Source organism: Perissodus microlepis, chromosome 18, assembly GCF_051167445.1.
Source record: "Perissodus microlepis isolate ML-2025 ecotype Zambia chromosome 18, ASM5116744v1, whole genome shotgun sequence".
NCBI classification, from domain to species: Eukaryota; Metazoa; Chordata; class Actinopteri; order Cichliformes; family Cichlidae; genus Perissodus; species Perissodus microlepis.
In genome coordinates this window covers 9930601-9949833 of record NC_140478.1, presented here as the reverse complement: position 1 = coordinate 9949833, position 19233 = coordinate 9930601, and the positions used below count along the sequence as shown (strand labels likewise).

General features: G+C 40.0%; 1 protein-coding gene across 1 annotated transcript in view; it reads right to left on the bottom strand.

The window, feature by feature from the left end:
• The window catches only part of slc1a7a (solute carrier family 1 member 7a), a 41231-nt gene extending 25123 nt beyond the window's left edge, over positions 1 to 16108 (bottom strand). The window contains exons 1-2 of the mRNA XM_084912836.1: positions 15566 to 16108; positions 9675 to 9754 (exon numbers count right to left, since the gene is read on the bottom strand). Coding sequence (XP_084768962.1) covers positions 9675 to 9754; positions 15566 to 15706 — 221 coding nt within the window. The 5' untranslated portion in view covers positions 15707 to 16108. The remainder of the gene's footprint in view (positions 1 to 9674; positions 9755 to 15565) is intronic.
• Between the last annotated feature and the right edge of the window lie 3125 nt (positions 16109 to 19233).

Here is a 19233-nt window from a genome sequence, read left to right as displayed (position 1 = left end):
TTTATCACATGTGATTTGTTTTAACGAAGTCTCTTTTACCTTGCTACAAAACTATAAATAAGTCATTACTAAAAATGGCTATTATCTAAAAATAATTCTAATGAATTAGTTTAAATCTGTCATGAAAGACACCTGCAGTGAAAGGGAATAAAAAAGTAACGATTTTCTGTCGCCTACATGTTAGAGGCTGACTTTGCCTAAACACCTAAACAGTGAAATGAGTAACGTCAGGGGTTACAGTGCAGGTGAGCGAACCCTGAGATCTGTGTAGTGTCTCAGCACAGGGAAAAGAATCACGACTCACAATAATTTCTAATGTGAGCTTCAGTAAATTCTCCTTCTGTACTTGATGTGATCAGCTGACCTGCTGCTCTGGATTTCTACAGCTGAATCCAAGCTGTCAGCAGTTTCACGAGCTATCCTGGCTGACGTCCATCCCCGACACTGACACTATACTGTTTATATTATCTTTACACTAGTCAGCATAAAGCTGATATAAAGTTGCCATTCAGTTAATTAATCTAAATATCATCTGCTTAAATGCAGCTTTATCTCTGCTACACTTGATGCAGTCTAACTCTGACCATGAGCACCACAGACACTGTGTATCAGTCCAACACAGCTTTACTGTCAATTCACCACAATACTGCAAACTAAAACGTTTCTCCTGCACTAAACTACCCAGTATTTTCATGCCACGTCTGAATAACACAAAGTTAGCACAGCTTAGTCTGTTTTATAAAAACACATCCTATACAAATCCAACACGCCTGCCTTTCTACATCTTTCTCCATCTCTGAGTGAACTTATGTCACCTTGTGAAATACAGCAGCTGGACCTTTAGCTAGTAACACACTGTGAGACAAACTGCACACACACAGTTTGTGTGTTTGCTGATGTTTGCTGAATGCTGAAAGAGTATAAATGCTATAGAAGTAGAGAGTAGAAAGTACAGATATTTGTTTAAAAGTGTGGGGAGGAATGGTAAAAAGTAAAAAAGTAAAAGCTTCAAGTAAAAAGTATTTGTACTTGGTTATGTCCCACCTCTGTTCCTCACTGCTTTCTGTAGATTGCTGTCAGGTTTTCTTCTTTCAGACTTTGTCTATATGCAGATGTTTTCTTAAAAGACCAATAAAAAGTGCAAAGGTAAGCATCTGTACTCTCTAAAACCTTTGCCAGTTCTTTTTCCACAAGGGCAGTCTAGACCTTTGCTCTTCTAAAGGCTTTCCAGGAAAACCCTGTTTTGTCATTGGACAGTTTGGCCCCGTGTGCACTCAGCTCTGCTTACATCTTGTACTTACAAATCTCAAAAGATTTGACACTCAAAGGTAAATCTGGAATTTTAACTAAAAAAGAAAAAAACTGAATGTTATGAAAAAAGTGAAGCACTCAATTTCAAAACCTCCAACCACGAGGTTTGAATATTATCTAAATCTAATATTATCTACCAGTAAATTGCTGTCTGTATTCTGTGGTAAACAGTTTAATTTAATGTACTATGTTAATGTGGACAAATAATGAGTTATAACGCTTTATAATTCACCAACCACCGTGATATTAATTCTTATCACATACGTACTGCACTGATGGGCAGGTTATTCCAGCCACTATTTCCTTCTGTCTATTAAAGAAAAAAGAAAAACTCAGTGGTTTACCCTTTTCTGTTTTTTTTTCCTTGAACTGAACATTGTGATGTGACTGGAATTGCAATCACAGAACGGAGCATCGCTCGTGGGAATAAACCTTGCACCCATTGGTACATCAGATAACAAATGCAGCTGCAGAAATGATAACTAAAGGGCTTGCCCTGAGCTGCTCAGGGATTAGATGACCTCCAGCAGAAAAATCAAAATGTCATAAGTAGAATGTCACACTGCATTGCACTGGCAACATGTCAAAACATTAATCTTCAGGATAATCGCAGACAACAGTTTAAACTGAATATATATATATGTATATACACACCAGCCCTTTGTGGATTTGTATGTATGAAACTACAATAAAAGTTAAAGTTTGATGAATGAATTTAATCAACATCATCAGCTTAAATTTACATTGAAATCTTCTAGCCGTCATATAGCTTCACGTTGACCACAAACAGCACAGCTTGCATTGTGAATTATACGGTAATCCTGAGATGTCAGATGCACTGCGACTTAAGAAAACAAGATGAAATAAAAAAGAAATGCTGAAAAAGCTCGCAAAACACAATGGAGCTGAATAAAATACAATAGAAGTAGAGAAAAACCTCACAAAACACAAAGAAAAGATTGTGATGGAAAAGCTGTTTCAATGCGAAGAACATGCGAAGGACTGCACTGAGACATGTTTAAAAGAAGCGGATGTCACGGCGAGTGAGATGAGCCGCGTGGAGATAACAAAGGAGGATCCAGTCGCAGGCACTCGTGAAGGTGAGAAGGTGGTTTATTGGACACAAAATGCAAATAGAGAAACGGCAAACGGGACTGAAGAGTATCTAAACTGAGAACAACTAAACTACTGAACACAAACCAGGACATGAACATGAAGGAGGATGAGCAGAGGTAAGTGATGATGGACAGCAGGGAGAACACACAGATGAAACACGGTGGATACACAGACGGACCAGCGACTACTATGACAGAAGACACGACTTAAATACACTCAGAGAAACAGGGGAGATTACACACAGGTGGGGGACACAGCTGGGAGTAATTAACGAGATGAGGCAAGGGAGGTAAAACTGAACACACTCACATGAGACGCAGACCTTCACAATAAAACAGGAAACAAGAAATCACTACACAAAGACTAGACACAGATCAAAACCCACACCAAACATGAGAACACAAAACCTGAGAGCAAAAACCAAAACCAGAATCACAGAAACAATAGATAAATAATAATAACAATCAACAAAGCACCAGCGAACAAAACGATCATTCAAAAATAAACCAAAACAAGAGAACTCAAAATGCTGGGTCGAACCGACCCAGAACCGTGACAGTGGAGGCTTCACCAGTATGGTGAGGGAGAAAAAGATGCAGGTATTAAATGTTTTAATCACATGAATCATAAAATACTCTAGACACATGTTTGCTATTAGCGACCTACTGTTATTTGTCACTTCTGCAGCTGCTCACACATTATGCTATCCCCAAACGCACTTGTGTTGTGTTTTGTGAGATTTATTCAGGTTTTTTTTTTTAGTGATTTTGGACCATTTTTCTGGTGTTTTTCTAAGCTACAGTGTGTTTGACCTTTCTGATCCACCGTAGCATTACTATAAATGTTACCACAATGCTATTTACCCTGCGCTAAACTGAACCAAATTGTCTTTTACAGTATTTTCATGCAACATTTGAATAACAACAATTTAGTATTATTTAGATGTTCTACAGTATCTCTCCCCAACTCTGAAAGTGTCACACATTAACCTTTTTTTTCTCTCCCTGGGAAATTTAGCAAATCTGCATTTAGCTACCAAGTTACAACGTATGAAAAACAGCACATAAGCACTTTGTGTTTGCTGATATTTGTTAAGGTGTTTTGAGATGACCTTCTACTTAGGAAAAGTTGCTTCAGTGTATTTGTGAATGCAATCTTGCAACTTGCACCATGAATGCATTATAGTAATGAGCAGGAAAAAGGATGCCTTGCTGGTGTAAGGAAGGCGTTGGATGCCATCATTTTCTTATTACTGAACAAGCGTCTCCTTATCATCAGCTGGAAGCAGTGACAGACTGCACGTGAGAAATTAACTAACTCAGTATTGACTATTACCCTAATCTGCCAATCAGATTAACAAATGAGATTTAAGCACTCATTTGTTGAGGGTCCTGCAGGTTCCAGATCATTGTAGTCCATGTTAACCCCTGATTATAGCAGTAAATGCTGGAGTCTATCCCAGCTGCCACAGGGCAAAAGGCAGGATACACCTTGGACAGGCTATCAGTCTATCGCAGGGCTAACACAGACAGACAGCTTTGTAGGCTCACATTCATACCTATGGAAAGTTTAGAATTTGAGAGGAAGCTAGTATTTAGTATCCAGACAGAATTCATGAAAAGTGCATGAAGAAAAGCCCTGGCCAGCTGGTGGATTCAAACCCAGGAGCTTCTTTCTGTGAACCAAGCTAATGCTAACCACTGCTCCATCTCGGTGCTCTAATGGGAATAACTGCCTTTACTCATCCTGGTATCCCATAGATGTTCCTCAGGACCAACCTTGCTGTAAACCACTAGCATATACTGTACATAGGTTGGCAGCCTAAGATCTAATGCTGTATCCTAGACATTACTGGAGTCGCAAGAGATAATTATAATGAATTTATGTCACATATACACAAAGATGGTCATTAAATCTTAAGCTAGGAGCTAGGAAATCTTTGAGAGATCTTTGTCCTTCTCTCTGAAATCTGCGCCAAGGTAGGATTACAGCCTGCCATGTGTAGCTGCCTTGACCGTGATGGTTCAAGCACATGCAGAGCAGATCTGCCATAAGATTTTTGGACCATATGGGGCTTACACTCCTCCCTGTTCTACCTTCGTTGAGCTAGAGCTTTACAGTAATCCCACATCGAGATGAAACAGAGGAGGCAGAGACTCCTTGGAATGGAGTATATACTCCTTGGAATCCATGGTATGTAGCGGTGACGACATGAGTGATGCTATGACCTGTGTTTCAGGAGATCGCATCAATGTTCAGTTTAGTTTCAATGCTTAATATATTCAGAGTATTCATTATAATTTTGTGCCAATATACTGTAAAAAAGAGGCTCAGTCGCTCCTAATGGCCAGAATTATCCAGGAGCATACTTGCCACAAGATGAAATCATTAATAGGTACATTAATCTCATCAAAATGGTTCTTTTTAGACTTTTGATTCAAAGGGTTTTCAAATCAATCATCAGTCTGTGCATTCAAAATAGAATGAGGCACCTAGACAGAGAGGGTTATGAGCTCAATCTGAAATCATGTAGAAAAAAGTCATGTTTACCTTTTTGAGAAATGACTTGAATATCAGACGGTCAGTAAGTTTAGTCTGCTAACGTTAGATTTTGAAACCATCGCTGCAGTCATTTCCAGACATTTTTCTAAGGAACAGCTGCAACGTTTGCCCACTTTATGAAAGTTAATACAAGCCTGTGTCTTTTGGAGCAAAAGCAGTCATGGAGAAGCTTAAGAACACTGTTTTGAGTGCTACTCTGTAGAATTATGTATTAATAAATGACTTATTAACAAATTCATATTTTTTTAGTTGCTGGTGGGTTGCTGTATGGGCATCAGGGTTAGTCAGGAAGAAAAGTGTGCATAGCGCTGCCAGACATTGCTGTGGTATCTGACTCTCTGTACTGTATGCTGAGATTAAACCAATTTCCTATAAACCTCAAAGTGCACTGTGTGACCTCCCCAGCAAACTAACATCACTATACAGCATGCGGTTGGGATTTTAGCTGTAGGTCCATTTATCTCCCCTTCAGGGCTCAGGGATCAGGGCCAAGACTGAAGCACACCAGACAATGGCAAAATGAATCCTATAAAAATGAATGTTGCGATGTTGGTCTCTTTTTAGTAAACTTTTAGTAAAATGGGTAGCTGGCAGTACAGAGTTCAGATTTAACCTCTGTAAACAGTCTTTAGGCGGGACTTTGGGTGCCAGACGATTTCTGGTTTTCATTTGTAGTCTGGAAACAAAACATGGAAGGCACTTGCTGAAATGCAGACTAAAAATCTCAGGCTACAATCTAATGATAGACTTTTATTATTTTATTTTAACTTATCTGCATTTGTAAACAATGACCTTTGTATGGAACAGGTCTTGGCCCAGTTCTTGGGTTGCTGCATCTGCCAGAAACCCAAAATATTCGCTCTTGTCAACAGAAACTAAGCCAGACGATGGCAGGCAGTCGCTGTACTGTTTGAGCTCAGTCTTGTTTAGCCGTTTACACAGGGATGCTTTAGTAAAAACCCCTAAACACCATAATTGAGTCCAAGAACAAATCGAATGTTGTCTTGACAGTTTTATGATTTATAATAATGTTGATTAAATGCACAAACATTCAGGTCACCAAATAAATCTGTAAAGTTCATTTTTACCCTTGAAATCAAATTTTATAATAGCGGTGTTCAATTCAAATATATTTAACTAGCCCAGCATCAGGTTCTCTCTTACTCAGTAGGCGAGACACACTTTACCATCAAGCTGTCTCAGCACAGCGAGGTTAAACGCATATTTATAATAATAATAATAATAATAAATTTTATTTATGAGCGCCTTTCAAGTCACCCAAGGACACTTTACAATAGGATAAAACACTTAGTAAAACAATGGCAGAATAAGAACAATAAAATAAAAGCACAAGATAAAAGCACAACTAGAAAATTTTCAGCAGCTAACTAGAAAATTTTCCTAAATACCATAATAAAAAAAAGCACTTGATGAAATATAAAGGAACGATTTGCATTCTGACAGCCAGCAAAACAAAACAGTCAAGCTAAAGAGAAAAACACAGCTCTGCACAACTGCAACATGATTTCTGCAGCTTGACGGTTAATCGTCCAAATGCAACACTAAATCACTCTAGCAACGAAGGAAAAAGGTGCAAGGACTTGAATCTGGTGCTATAGTCGAGTGCATGTCCTTTATATGTCATTCACTTATGACGTGTCAGTTAAATTACTGTAGTTCTTTATACATCTATTTATAGTCTCTGTCTGGGAAATATTCACAGGAAACTTCTGGCTGTCTGACCTAAGTGCGCCGTAGCTGACCACCTGCCTCGGGTATGAGAGCTGAAATCAGGCAGGCATTGCCAATTTTATTGAGCCACACAAAGAGCAATTAATCGTGTGTCGTATCGAGGGGCAAAATAAAAATCACAGCAATTCTCAAAAACAGATACTATCGTTAAGAAAACACATCCTGAGATTTCAGTCTAAGAGAGTGAGAGCTACATTAAACTCCCAAGGAGCATACAAACAGCTGGATTTCTATCCAATTCATTTTGTGTGTGTGTGTGTGTGTTTTACAAAAACAATAAATTCTGAAAACTGAGTAAACAACCTGTGGCACACCCACTCAGATCTGTTTTGTAACGCTCATTTTGCTGCCAATTATTTCTTACTCACTTTGTGGTTGTAAAGTGCTCGTTGTGTGGATGCTGCACATTTTGAAAAAAAAATACGCTTTTCATCTCTGACCTTCAGATCTGTGCCAAAGTTAATTAAATTCTAAAGGCCTTCATCAAAATGCAAATGCTCACTTTAAGCGGACCCTGAATGAACCGAATGAACGTCGCATTGTCAGTATTTGTTACAATTAAAACAAAGATTTAATTTCAATCCTGTGAAACTAAATAAACAGGGATCATAGGGAGGCACAAAGTGCAGTTGCCATTGATTCAGCATGACGCGTTCATGGGATAATCTGGTTTCCGCTTTGGCTGGTGTGCAGATGGCAGTGGGAGGGGAAAAATGGGGACAGACAGGCCATAGGGCCGGGAAGGATATTCACCCCTACATAAGCCCTACTGTACCGTGCACTATGTCAGCTAGCCAGTCTGTGCATCCCAGTTTAGCTATCCGACAAAAGCAGGACATTGCTTGCGTGACTGCACTGTATGCATGCCTGTAAAGAGTTATAAAGAAATGAAGGCAGGAGGTGTAGCAGTAAGAAGTCATGCCTTCCACCTTTATTATCCATTATCGCCCCCATCGAGATCCAGGCAGGTATCAGGATCTGTGTGCTACAGACTCAAATGAATCTCCACGCTCAGAGCATCATAGAGTCGCCCTGATAGCTTTCAAGTTTCTGTGTGCTTTAACAGAGCGTTGTACTTGGCTGCATTTGGCCTCCTGCCTGCAGATACTGTTTCAGATTAGGTGTAGTTAACGTCTCTTGTCCTCACGTGCTTCGCTCTTGGCAGGAAACCTGCGTTGAGAGGATGCCCTGCTCTGAATCTGGGAATCTGGGGGAATGGATCATGGCTGTGTATAAATAGCAAATGACTGCACAATGCTTCACGCTTTTACTGCAGAGAAAAAGATGGACGAGAGAAATACACAAGAAAGGCACATAAACACTGTCAGATAGAGATAGAGACAGAGAGGGAGACAGACAGGGAGAGACAGAGAGAGGGAGGATTAACTTCTCATCCAGTCTTTGCTGTTGCATAGATTGTAAGTAGCTTATTGCGCAAAGCAGCCTGCATGTAACCGGTGCGTTCGCATGATTTGTTTTGGGAGGTTTTTTTTGTGTGTGTGTGTGCTCAGTACATCACTGACCTCATGCAGGCAACTAAGAGCTTTGGGCCTAAAATAATCAAACTGGAGAATCTGGCAAGCTGTGCTCTACTAAGAATGCATCTGAAGCTACAAAAGGGCAACAGCTTTACTTGCGTATAGACATTACTTTTTAATTTTTAATGCTGAAACATGTAATTGGGCGCAGTAAATATCAGAGAACAGAGATCCAGGCTGTGCTTTTTCCAGCAGCCTCGGTCAACATGAAGCCATGCAGGGGCGTGGTTCCTGTAGGCTATAAAACTCAACCAACACAATTTTAAACTTAAATCAGAGTATGATCATGATTCATTTATAATTGCAGTACGTTCACATTTTGCATTGCAGTCTAACTGCATGCCAGAGCCAATACATTTTATTCAAACGTGCTTTATTTTAATCTTCTATTTTATTTGACTCTTTTAAATCTTATCTGTAGATGCCTTTTATCATTGCCTTGCAGTGGTAACATATTTCATCCAACAGGCCTTACACGTCTTATTACAATAAGCATGTAGAATTGCCTTTTTCTTTCTTGTTTCACAGCAATTTCCCACAGTGTGGTTTTTTTTTGTAAAAGAAGACTTGTGCATCTGCACTGGCTTTGCAGTTTCATACCTGGTATCTGCTCGTGGATTTTCATATGAATGGTTGACAAATTGCTTTTTAAAAAGTATTCAAGGTAGATTTTTTTTTCAAGTTTGCAGTCAGTGCAGATTCTTTGTGGACAAAAGCCACACCTCCTGCTGTCACCAGACAGCAAGTGACAGCAGGAGGTGTTTTTCATCGTGTCACTCTGAGACAATAAAGTACTTTGAAAATGGCAATATGAATTCTTGCTTTTCTATTTCTGCAAGTTTCTTTTTGCAGAAACATTTTTCTCAAATGGCTTCGCTCTCTATAAATGTCTTTAAAAATAGAAAGATGTGTATTTTTATATTGTAATGCAGCATTTAATTTCTTTTTTCTTTTACAACGAGGAGCTCTTCTTGTAGATTACAGTAAACACACCATAACATAACAGCTTAATGGTAGAAAAGGAACAGAGACCCTGATTTCTCACACTGTCCATTTTCAGAGTAATAATCAATACCATAATTGACAGTGTGCAACCTGTAAAATCATTCAGTACATATAGAGGTAGGGGACGAGTGTAGTGACACTGATATCGAAATGGGGACTGCGGATATTTTGTTTACTAATCACTGCAGCACAATATTGTTATTATGTATAATATAAAACTTCAGTGTACCGTAAAAATGTTTATCTTAATCACGATTGGCTTGGAGCGCTGAAAGCCAACATCAGTGTAGATAATTAAACAGCTCTTTTATCCACTTCAGCATTTAGTACTTGTGGCACTGAAATGTTGTGTTTATGTGTTTGTATTGTGCAGAGCTGTGTTGCCCTTACCTCGATACGACGAGGGGCAAAATTAACATCTTCAGCATCCTCATTAGCAGCTCTCCTGGAAACTGGAAGTACTTGACCTCCTGCAGGCAGAAGAGAAAAGCTGTTTGTTTTTTTTACTTTGCCAACAAATCTGAGGTCAAACACCATGTCAACATCATTATTATTACTGCAAAACAAATTGTAAAATGACATCCTCTCTAAATCAGACATTGCCTTCTTTTTGTAACTTACCAAACAGACCCTTTTTTAGTATACAGCTGCCCTTTAGATTACACTCTCCCATGTAAAGATGACTTCAACACAAAACAGATTGGATCTGCAGAAACGCTCCGAGCCTTGCAAACCTCTTAGGTCACTTGGTATGGACCTTTTAGTTTAAACACTATATTCAGTCACTTTCAGATTACATGTTATCTGTTGCTTTTTTTTTTTTCAACCAAAGGCTAAAGTTCTTTTCAAGATCCAACATCAATATCAGTAACATCAATTTGCGTTCAATAACTGAACAGGCCTCAGTGTGTCTTTTGTGCATGTGTTGCCATCTTCCTGATTTTTCTGGCTAAAAAACCTTCTACACTGGCTCAAAACACAATGGCTGAAAAGCAAGGACAAGGATGGCATTAAACATGTACTATTTTAGAGCTCTATTCATAGTACGGCTAAAAAGCACTGAACCAATCACACTGAATCATAATTTGACGTAATCCCACATTCAAAGAATTTTTCCATTTTTTTCAACTGAAATTTGGAGTGACGTAGGTTGAGTTGGAATTTTCATCCCTTTATTTTCCATCCATCCATCCATCCATCTTCTTCCACTTATCTGGGGCCGGGTCACGGGGAAAGCAGGCCGAGCAGAGAAGCCCAGACCTCCCTCTCCCCAGCCACCTCCTCCAGCTTTTCCGGGGGAACACCAAGGTGTTTCCAGGCCAGCCGAAGGATATAATCTCTCCAGCGTGTCCTGGGTCTGCCCCGGGGCCTCCTCCCTGTGGAACATGCCCAGAACACCTCACCCAGGAGGTGCCCAGGAGGCATCCTTATCAGATGCCTGAATCACCTCAACTGATTCCTTTCGATGTGACGGAGCAGCGGCTCTACTCTGAGCACCTCCCGAATGGCCGAACTTCTGGCCCTATCTCTAAGGGAGAGCCCAGCAACCCTTTGGAGGAAGCTCATTTCTGCCGCTTGTATCCGCAATCTCGTTCTTTCGGTCACTACCCACAGCTCGTGACCATAGGTGAGGGTAGGGGTGTAGATTATCCCTACCCTCACCTATGGTTTATCTTCAGCTGTCAAAAACAAACACAAGTTTTCATCAAAGCCACTTGTTGCGTAATAATGTAAGAATACGTATAAGAAAAGAAAAACGAATCAGTCACGATCCAGGGTCATTTCCGTTATGCCTAGGTTGCCGTTATAGTTCAATATTTCTTAGATTCTCCTTGTGTCTTCACCCCCGTGTTTAAGTCTCATTCCTGAGTCTCATTATGTTTCCTGTTTTATTTTGAAGAGGTCTGGTGTCCCATGTTCATTGTGTTTAGTTTCACTTCCCTGTCATTCTAATCAGCTGTTTCCCCATGTGTTCCCACTTCCCCTTCACACCATGTTTCCAGGTCTCATGTATACATGTCCAGGTTTGTTCATGTCCATGTCAGGGTTCTTCATGTTGTATTTTAGTTCACCCAATTTAGGTTAATGTTTAGTTTTGCATCAGTTTGCCTTGGCCTTTGTTTGCACCTTTTTTATCAGCCTTATTAAACCTTTTTTAAAAAAAAATTCAAGCTACGTTCCACGTTCCATTGTGTCTGCGCTTGGGTCCATTATTCACGTTCCACACAATCTGCTCCCACACACTGTGACAATGTCTTTAAAAGCAAATGTCAAGAAACTTTGAAGCAGTTACAGAAAGCATCAACAGTCTGAATAGACTAGATAGATTTGAAGTGTCTGAATCCCCTAAAGCAGGTGTTCAAATACTTCAAAGTGTTCAAAGTAAGATTACTGTATAATAACATGTTAGAATAAATACAAAAAAAAGTGTTTTTAAAAGTCAAGTTGCAGCTCTGCAAAGAAACCAGGAGCTTATCAGGTGTTTTTCCACACTAATATTGTACTAGCTTCAACTACACAGGTGGAAACCTAAAAAAAATCTTATGTGACAACTAGAAAATCTGTTGGAAAAAAGGGGTACACTGATGTTAACATAAATATGTCAGTGATGACTTTTCATACCTACAGTTAATCTATCATTTATTAGTCAGATATGTCAGAAACATATTGTTTTGGTTGATATCACTGCGATCAACAGCATTTACAGAAGAGCTCCCACAAAAAACATTGCACTTAACTGATTACCTAATCAGCAGGTCAAACAGATGGGAGGTGGGGGGGCGGACATGTGGCAAAACGGAGGTGAAGAGTTGGAACAAATGAAATGTAAGTACATCACATCTGTGCATGAGATGATGGAGCAATAAGCAATAGAAGCTTTTTGCTTCTGTTTTTAAGTGGGAGAGCTTTTAAGGCTAAATGGCCATGCGTGTGCGCGCGTGTGTGTAACAATGTGGGCGGACGCAGTATGTACACGCACGCACGTTTAAGTGCATGTGTGTGAGACTTTGTATTGCGTGTGAGGGACAAACACAGCTGCCACTGAGTCCTGGCATCTGCTGAAAGCAGAGCAAACTCTTTGTTAGACATGTGGTACTTGCGGACACACGCTGAAGCCACGGGCTGGCATACGTATATGCTTGTTTGTATGCAAACCCAAAGATTAAGCCACGAAGCCCGATGATCAACACTTGCATCAAAGCTTTTATCAAAGCCTTGTCTTGATGTTGATTGTTTTATGGCAAACTAATGTGTTTCTAAATTGCAGCTGGGCAGCTGAATCGCTCTGCAACAGTAGCTTTCTACAATGTGTGCAATTAGTGCATGTTAAATATTCTCTGTGCTCACAGAGCTGCAGGGTTACAGACCATCTGGGAAACAATCAGCCTTTGAGTGCTCTTACAGTGTGCACAGAGCTGTTTTTGTGACATGTTGTAATTTATTTTTGACATTTCTGTGAGCTACAACTTCTAATTAAAATTACATTTTAAACGGCAATACAGCTCAAACCTTTAATCTGCACCATTAATACATTTCCTTACATGGTAAATGGCCTGTATTTGTATAGTGCTTTACTAGTCCCTAAGGACCCCAAAGTGCTTTACACATCCAGTCACCCACCCATTCACACACTCATATGTGATACATGTGAGTGTGTGAATGGGTGTATACATCTTCCTACTGTTTAATTTTCAGTGATATTTTGTAAATGTCATTTCTTCTGTTGCTTCACTGTATTTGGTAAAGGTTTATTTATTTATTTATTTTATTTCATATTATTTGTTTTACACAATTCCCATTATTTCAACCCACAAAGACCGTCAAAGACAAGCACACTGAACTGTTTAGTGCCGTTTATCAGCGAATTAATTTGCTCTGCCTCTTTACTTGAACTAGAGTTAAACAAGCAAATCAACTATTTCAAATATTAACTTATAGCAAGCATAAGACATCATATTCTTCCTCTCTGTGTCAGGATGCTGAGCTGGGCAATCAGCAAGCAGAAATACTAAAAGCAAAATTGCAACTTGCTATACAGTGTGTAGAACGAGACATGTCACATTTGTGTGTAACAGTGCGGCTTATCTTGACTACTATTACGCCAGACTAGATTGCAGTGCGATTTCGTTCTTTTTTTTGAGCATTTGTTAACATTTTTATTTCTCAAGTCAAACACTGTCTTTGACCCTGATGCTAATTTGTGAATGGCAGTGATGGACTGTGGGGCTCTCAGGATTTCAAAGACTGTAAGATGAACTGTCATAAAACATTGTTCAGTCATGATGCTCAGAGGGTGTAGCCAGCTGACACTGGTGATCTTTTGGCTTTTTATCTGACAGAAATGATTTTTCTTTAAAGAAAATGAGCCCTGCCCTTGACAGGACTGCAATCCTGTGCAGACAGTATCCTGCCTCACACTCTATGACAGCTGGCATAAGCTTCACGAGACCATAATTCAGACCATAAATATTAACCAGACTTTAAATACTAAGTAGAGTTATTTTTGCGTGACTTTATTTACTGTAAATTTCCATCACTACATATTGTACTAATGTGACAACTTGTGTACTATTGTATGGCAACACTGACTAGCTTCTGTCCTATATCAGCAATCAACTGTTGCCAGGTAAAGGCAACTTCATAATTTTGGGAAAGATAAAAATAACTATTACTTTATGAATGATCTGAACTGATTCTCCATTTTCATTTACTTCCATTTATTTATGAAGAATTTTGATGTGGCTACCAAATAGTCTCAAGGATCTACGGACTATACAGCACTATAGTTGCCAGCTGACTGATGACTTCAGTGTCTTCAGCAACCCTTAATAGACAGCAGTTGAAGAAAGAGGACACACATTTACTTACAGTGGGACTCGGAGAATTTAGTGTCCTAACCTGAACACTTTAGTTCACTGGATCGCCTGCTGGTGGACATGTGCCATAAACCTTAGCACTGCTTTGGATTCTGAGTGCCTGCTGTGGGCTATTGCCAAATAACAGTGGCCCATTCTAGAGTAAGGTATTCTACGTATGGACCTTTTCAAGCTTTGTGTGCTAAATATAAAACAGATGACTGATGCTGTCATCAAAACACAGCTTTGGTTTTTTTTGCACCACATGGATCAAAACAAAAGCACCGGGATGTCGTACGGCTGACTCTGACAGCAGGCGGATGTTCAAATGCTACAGTGTCAACATATTTCATCATATATCCAACAGCACACACACACATCTACGTCCTCATCATTCATTTTCAAACAACTCACATTTTTTTAAATTCTGTTTCAAGCACATCAAAGTCATTTTTCAGTTACATTTAGTTTAGACATGCTTTCTCAGCAGCCTCTTAGCATCTCCTGAATTCCGACTATTGAAGATCTCTTCCCATTCAGTCTTGCGTGACTTATATAAGTAAACACAAATGGCATGCCTTGATGTGATTTTTTTCTTTCTGCGAGCGACTGACAACTAATCTCCCCACCAGCAATCCCTTTTCTATGGATTCACACAGGCCATAGACGATCTGAAAAGCCCTGTTTCACATTTTAAACAGGGAGAAATACAATTCCCTCATCTTTGGAAAGTCCTTTGCTATTTCAGTGTCCCTGCTATAGCTTATACATTGGATCGTGAATGAGTCTGACCTTTGATGCTTTTCTAGGAGCAATCAAACCACTTTGATTGAGTTTTTTTAAAAAAAATATACTGTCACCTCTGAGGCCTTTTCATGTTGTATTTTGGCCTCTCTTTTGCAATTGCAGCCTGAGAGCAAAACCTCGGATAAGCCACTGGAGTTGGATTCGTCTGTACTGAGACATCTGAGACATACTTTAGTATTCATTACAGTGCAGCTCTGACTTCAGTGGGCAGAATTGGTGATGAAAAGTATATTTAATGAAGGTGACAGTATGACAATGAATGTGTAGTTGATTGCTTTGTATGCATTTGGGAATCAGCATGACTAATTATTTAATTTGTGGCTTAAGTCTGGTTTAGGGTTGGGGTTAGGTGTGCAGTAGATATGGCTAAGCCCAAGAGTCTAATTGTTTCTCAGTAGAACGCTGTCACTGTTTTTCTTTTTGCATGTTTATGTAAATGCTGGTGGTTATGACATGGAGTGGAGTTAAAGAGGCTGATACAGGGGAGTGAGGATCTGATTTTATCACATAAGAAGGATCCAGGGGCTGACAATGAGGGGGGAGATAAGACAGAAGGGGGCCAGCAGGGTAGCGCATTTATATTGAGTGCTGGGGGTGGGAGTAGGGGGACTAACTGACCTGCTCGGAGAGCTGCTTGCCTCTGAGGAAGAAGCCCAACAGGCAGCCGATGACCACGGCCAGCACAGACAGAATGAGCAGTCCGTTCTGCTTGCAGACATTTTTCACCCGCCCCCAAACTTCTTCCAGAGCCACCGCCATCCTCCTCCTCTTCTCCTGGTTCCCTCTTCAACTTCTCAACCCTCAAAGAAAACCTCCGGCAAGCCCCCCACCCTTCCACCTCTTATTTAGCCATATCAAGAAATCAGAGAGCCAACAGCTGCCACAGCACTGGAAAAATATCAGGGTGTGGATGCAGCAGGTGGGAGGGGAAAAAAGGGAATAAATATAGAGATTGATAAGTGAAAAAGTATGCTTTTAAGGAAAAAAATAAAAAAAAGTAGAAGATTACGCACGAAAAAAAGTCATTTAGCTAATGGAGGAGGATTCAAAGTAAAATTGAAGAGGTAGTCGTCCAAAAATAAAGCACTTCAGGAGTTTTTCTCCTCTGAGCTTCTTCCTCTGTTACTTCACTTTGAGCATCACACAGATCCTCTCTCCCGATCCCTGTCAATCTGTTTCTGTCTCTTTCTCTGTCAGTCAACCCCTCCACCCTCGTTACCCTTCCCCCACAGGCACATTTCAGCTGGTGACCAACAGGGGGCTCTGCGACAGCTGGTGGTATTGTCATCGGGGTTAATACTACGATCCTATTAGGCTTCACTGCACAACTCAGATCAAAGGCTGGATTAGAGAGCTCTCTGAACAATTGCACAGCAGATTTTCCCAGACCAGGAAAAAGAAAAAGAAAAAAACAATCCAAATACACCTGCATAAGGTAAATAAGGTAAACAAACAGTTTCAGGTAAAAACTATGCCCAACGGTTTTGATGAACTGTTGCTCTGTTTTTGCACAGATGCACTCACAGTGAACATGATGCCAGCTGACTGCGCACTGACAGAAATAAGAACGCGCACAGTTGGGCTGAGTACATGAATATGCACCGGAGCATCATAAATTATGTGGAGCATTATAAATTATGCAAAGTCCAGCATATTACAGGTACACTGATATGAGGTGGAGAAAAATATTTAGAAATATATTTAAAAATATTTATATTTTCTCTCTGAAGATCCGATCAAGTTTATAGACTTGATTAAATATGATTTAAAAAGATTAAATATGGACAGCTGGGCATGTAAAGTTACTCAGTAAGTCTTGCTTAGTACACTATCCAGAATTTGAGACTGATCTCGAGTAACAGTTCACAGTTATAAAACTCAACAGTGCCAAAAAAAGACTAAAATAAAGAAAATACTTTGTACATTCCCAACTATCAAACAACCCCGAATAAGCAAGCACTTGTCGACAGTGGGAAGGAAAAACGTCCTTTTAACAGGAAGAAGCCTCCAGCAGTCTTAGACTGGAGGAAGCATCTGCCCAAGCGATTGGGGATGAGGACAGGGGAACAGGAAAGAAGAACTTCAGTCATTGCTGTGTTGCTGATTATAGCTTTCCACATAGCACAAACATGATCTACAGGGAGAGCAGAATTATTAGGCAAGTTGTATTTTTGAGGAATAATTTTATTATTGAACAACAACCATGTTCTCAATGAACCCAAAAAACTCATTAATATCAAAGCTGAATGTTTTTGGAAGTAGTTTTTAGTTTGTTTTTAGTTTTAGCTATTTTAGGGAGATATCTGTGTGTGCAGGTGACTATTACTGTGCATAATTATTAGGCAACTTAACAAAAAACAAATATATACCCATTTCAATTATGTATTTTTACCAGTGAAACCAATATAACATCTCCACATTCACAAATATACATTTCTGACATTCAAAAACAAAACAAAAACAAATCAGCGACCAATATAGCCACCTTTCTTTGCAAGGACACTCAAAAGCCTGCCATCCATGGATTCTGTCAGTGTTTTGATCTGTTCACCATCAACATTGCGTGCAGCAGCAACCACAGCCTCCCAGACACTGTTCAGAGAGGTGTACTGTTTTCCCTCCTTGTAAATCTCACATTTGATGATGGACCACAGGTTCTCAATGGGGTTCAGATCAGGTGAACAAGGAGGCCATGTCATTAGTTTTTCTTCTTTTATACCCTTTCTTGCCAGCCACGCTGTGGAGTACTTGGACGCGTGTGATGGAGCATTGTCCTGCATGAAAATCATGTTTTTCTTGAAGGATGCAGACTTCTTCCTGTACCACTGCTTGAAGAAGGTGTCTTCCAGGAACTGGCAGTAGGACTGGGAGTTGAGCTTGACTCCATCCTCAACCCGAAAAGGCCCCACAAGCTCATCTTTGATGATACCAGCCCAAACCAGTACTCCACCTCCACCTTGCTGGCGTCTGAGTCGGACTGGAGCTCTCTGCCCTTTACCAATCCAGCCACGGGCCCATCCATCTGGCCCATCAAGACTCACTCTCATTTCATCAGTCCATAAAACCTTAGAAAAACCAGTCTTGAGATATTTCTTGGCCCAGTCTTGACGTTTCAGCTTGTGTGTCTTGTTCAGTGGTGGTCGTCTTTCAGCCTTTCTTACCTTGGCCATGTCTCTGAGTATTGCACACCTTGTGCTTTTGGGCACTCCAGTGATGTTGCAGCTCTGAAATATGGCCAAACTGGTGGCAAGTGGCATCTTGGCAGCTGCACGCTTGACTTTTCTCAGTTCATGGGCAGTTATTTTGCGCCTTGGTTTTTCCACACGCTTCTTGCGACCCTGTTGACTATTTTGAATGAAACGCTTGATTGTTCGATGATCACACTTCAGAAGCTTTGCAATTTTGAGACTGCTGCATCCCTCTGCAAGATATCTCACTATTTTTGACTTTTCTGAGCCTGTCAAGTCCTTCTTTTGACCCATTTTGCCAAAGGAAAGGAAGTTGCCTAATAATTATGCACACCTGATATAGGGTGTTGATGTCATTAGACCACACCCCTTCTCATTACAGAGATGCACATCACCTAATATGCTTAATTGGTAGTAGGCTTTCGAGCCTATACAGCTTGGAGTAAGACAACATGCATGAAGAGGATGATGTGGACAAAATACTCATTTGCCTAATAATTCTGCACTCCCTGTATTTATGAACTGTTCTCTTAGTTACTAGCATATTATAATACGTACCTTAACTTAACTTTTCCCTTCAGAAACATGAGTCCTAAAAGCGAGTTGAACCACTTGGTGTAAAGATAAGAAAATAGACATCAGCTAGGGGATGTTAGTCAAAGTTAGTCATCATTTTTTGCTGTAATGGGATCTTAGCACTCGCTGAAAACGTGGTTATAGTGTTTTGTGAAACACTATGAGTGGATCGAATGGTGGGATTTAAGCAATGAATAATAAAAATCCTAGATTTTGTTTAAAACACCGCAAAAAGAATATATTTAATGGCTTAACTGAGCTAAAATGTTATGAATTTAATGAATTCTGGAATAGATTTGGTAAATAAAAAAGTCTTTATCTGAAGAACATAATATCAGTACGGTAGTATATGTTGCTTCCACGCCATGTATATGTATGCTATAACTGTGGACTGTACCCATACCATGTACACAGTGGTTCCCATACATTAAAAGATGGAATTAGCCACCCTAACATCAGTCACCGGTTTCTGGATTTTTTTCAAAACCACCATTTCAGCTTTATGTGCATTGCCATCTTGAG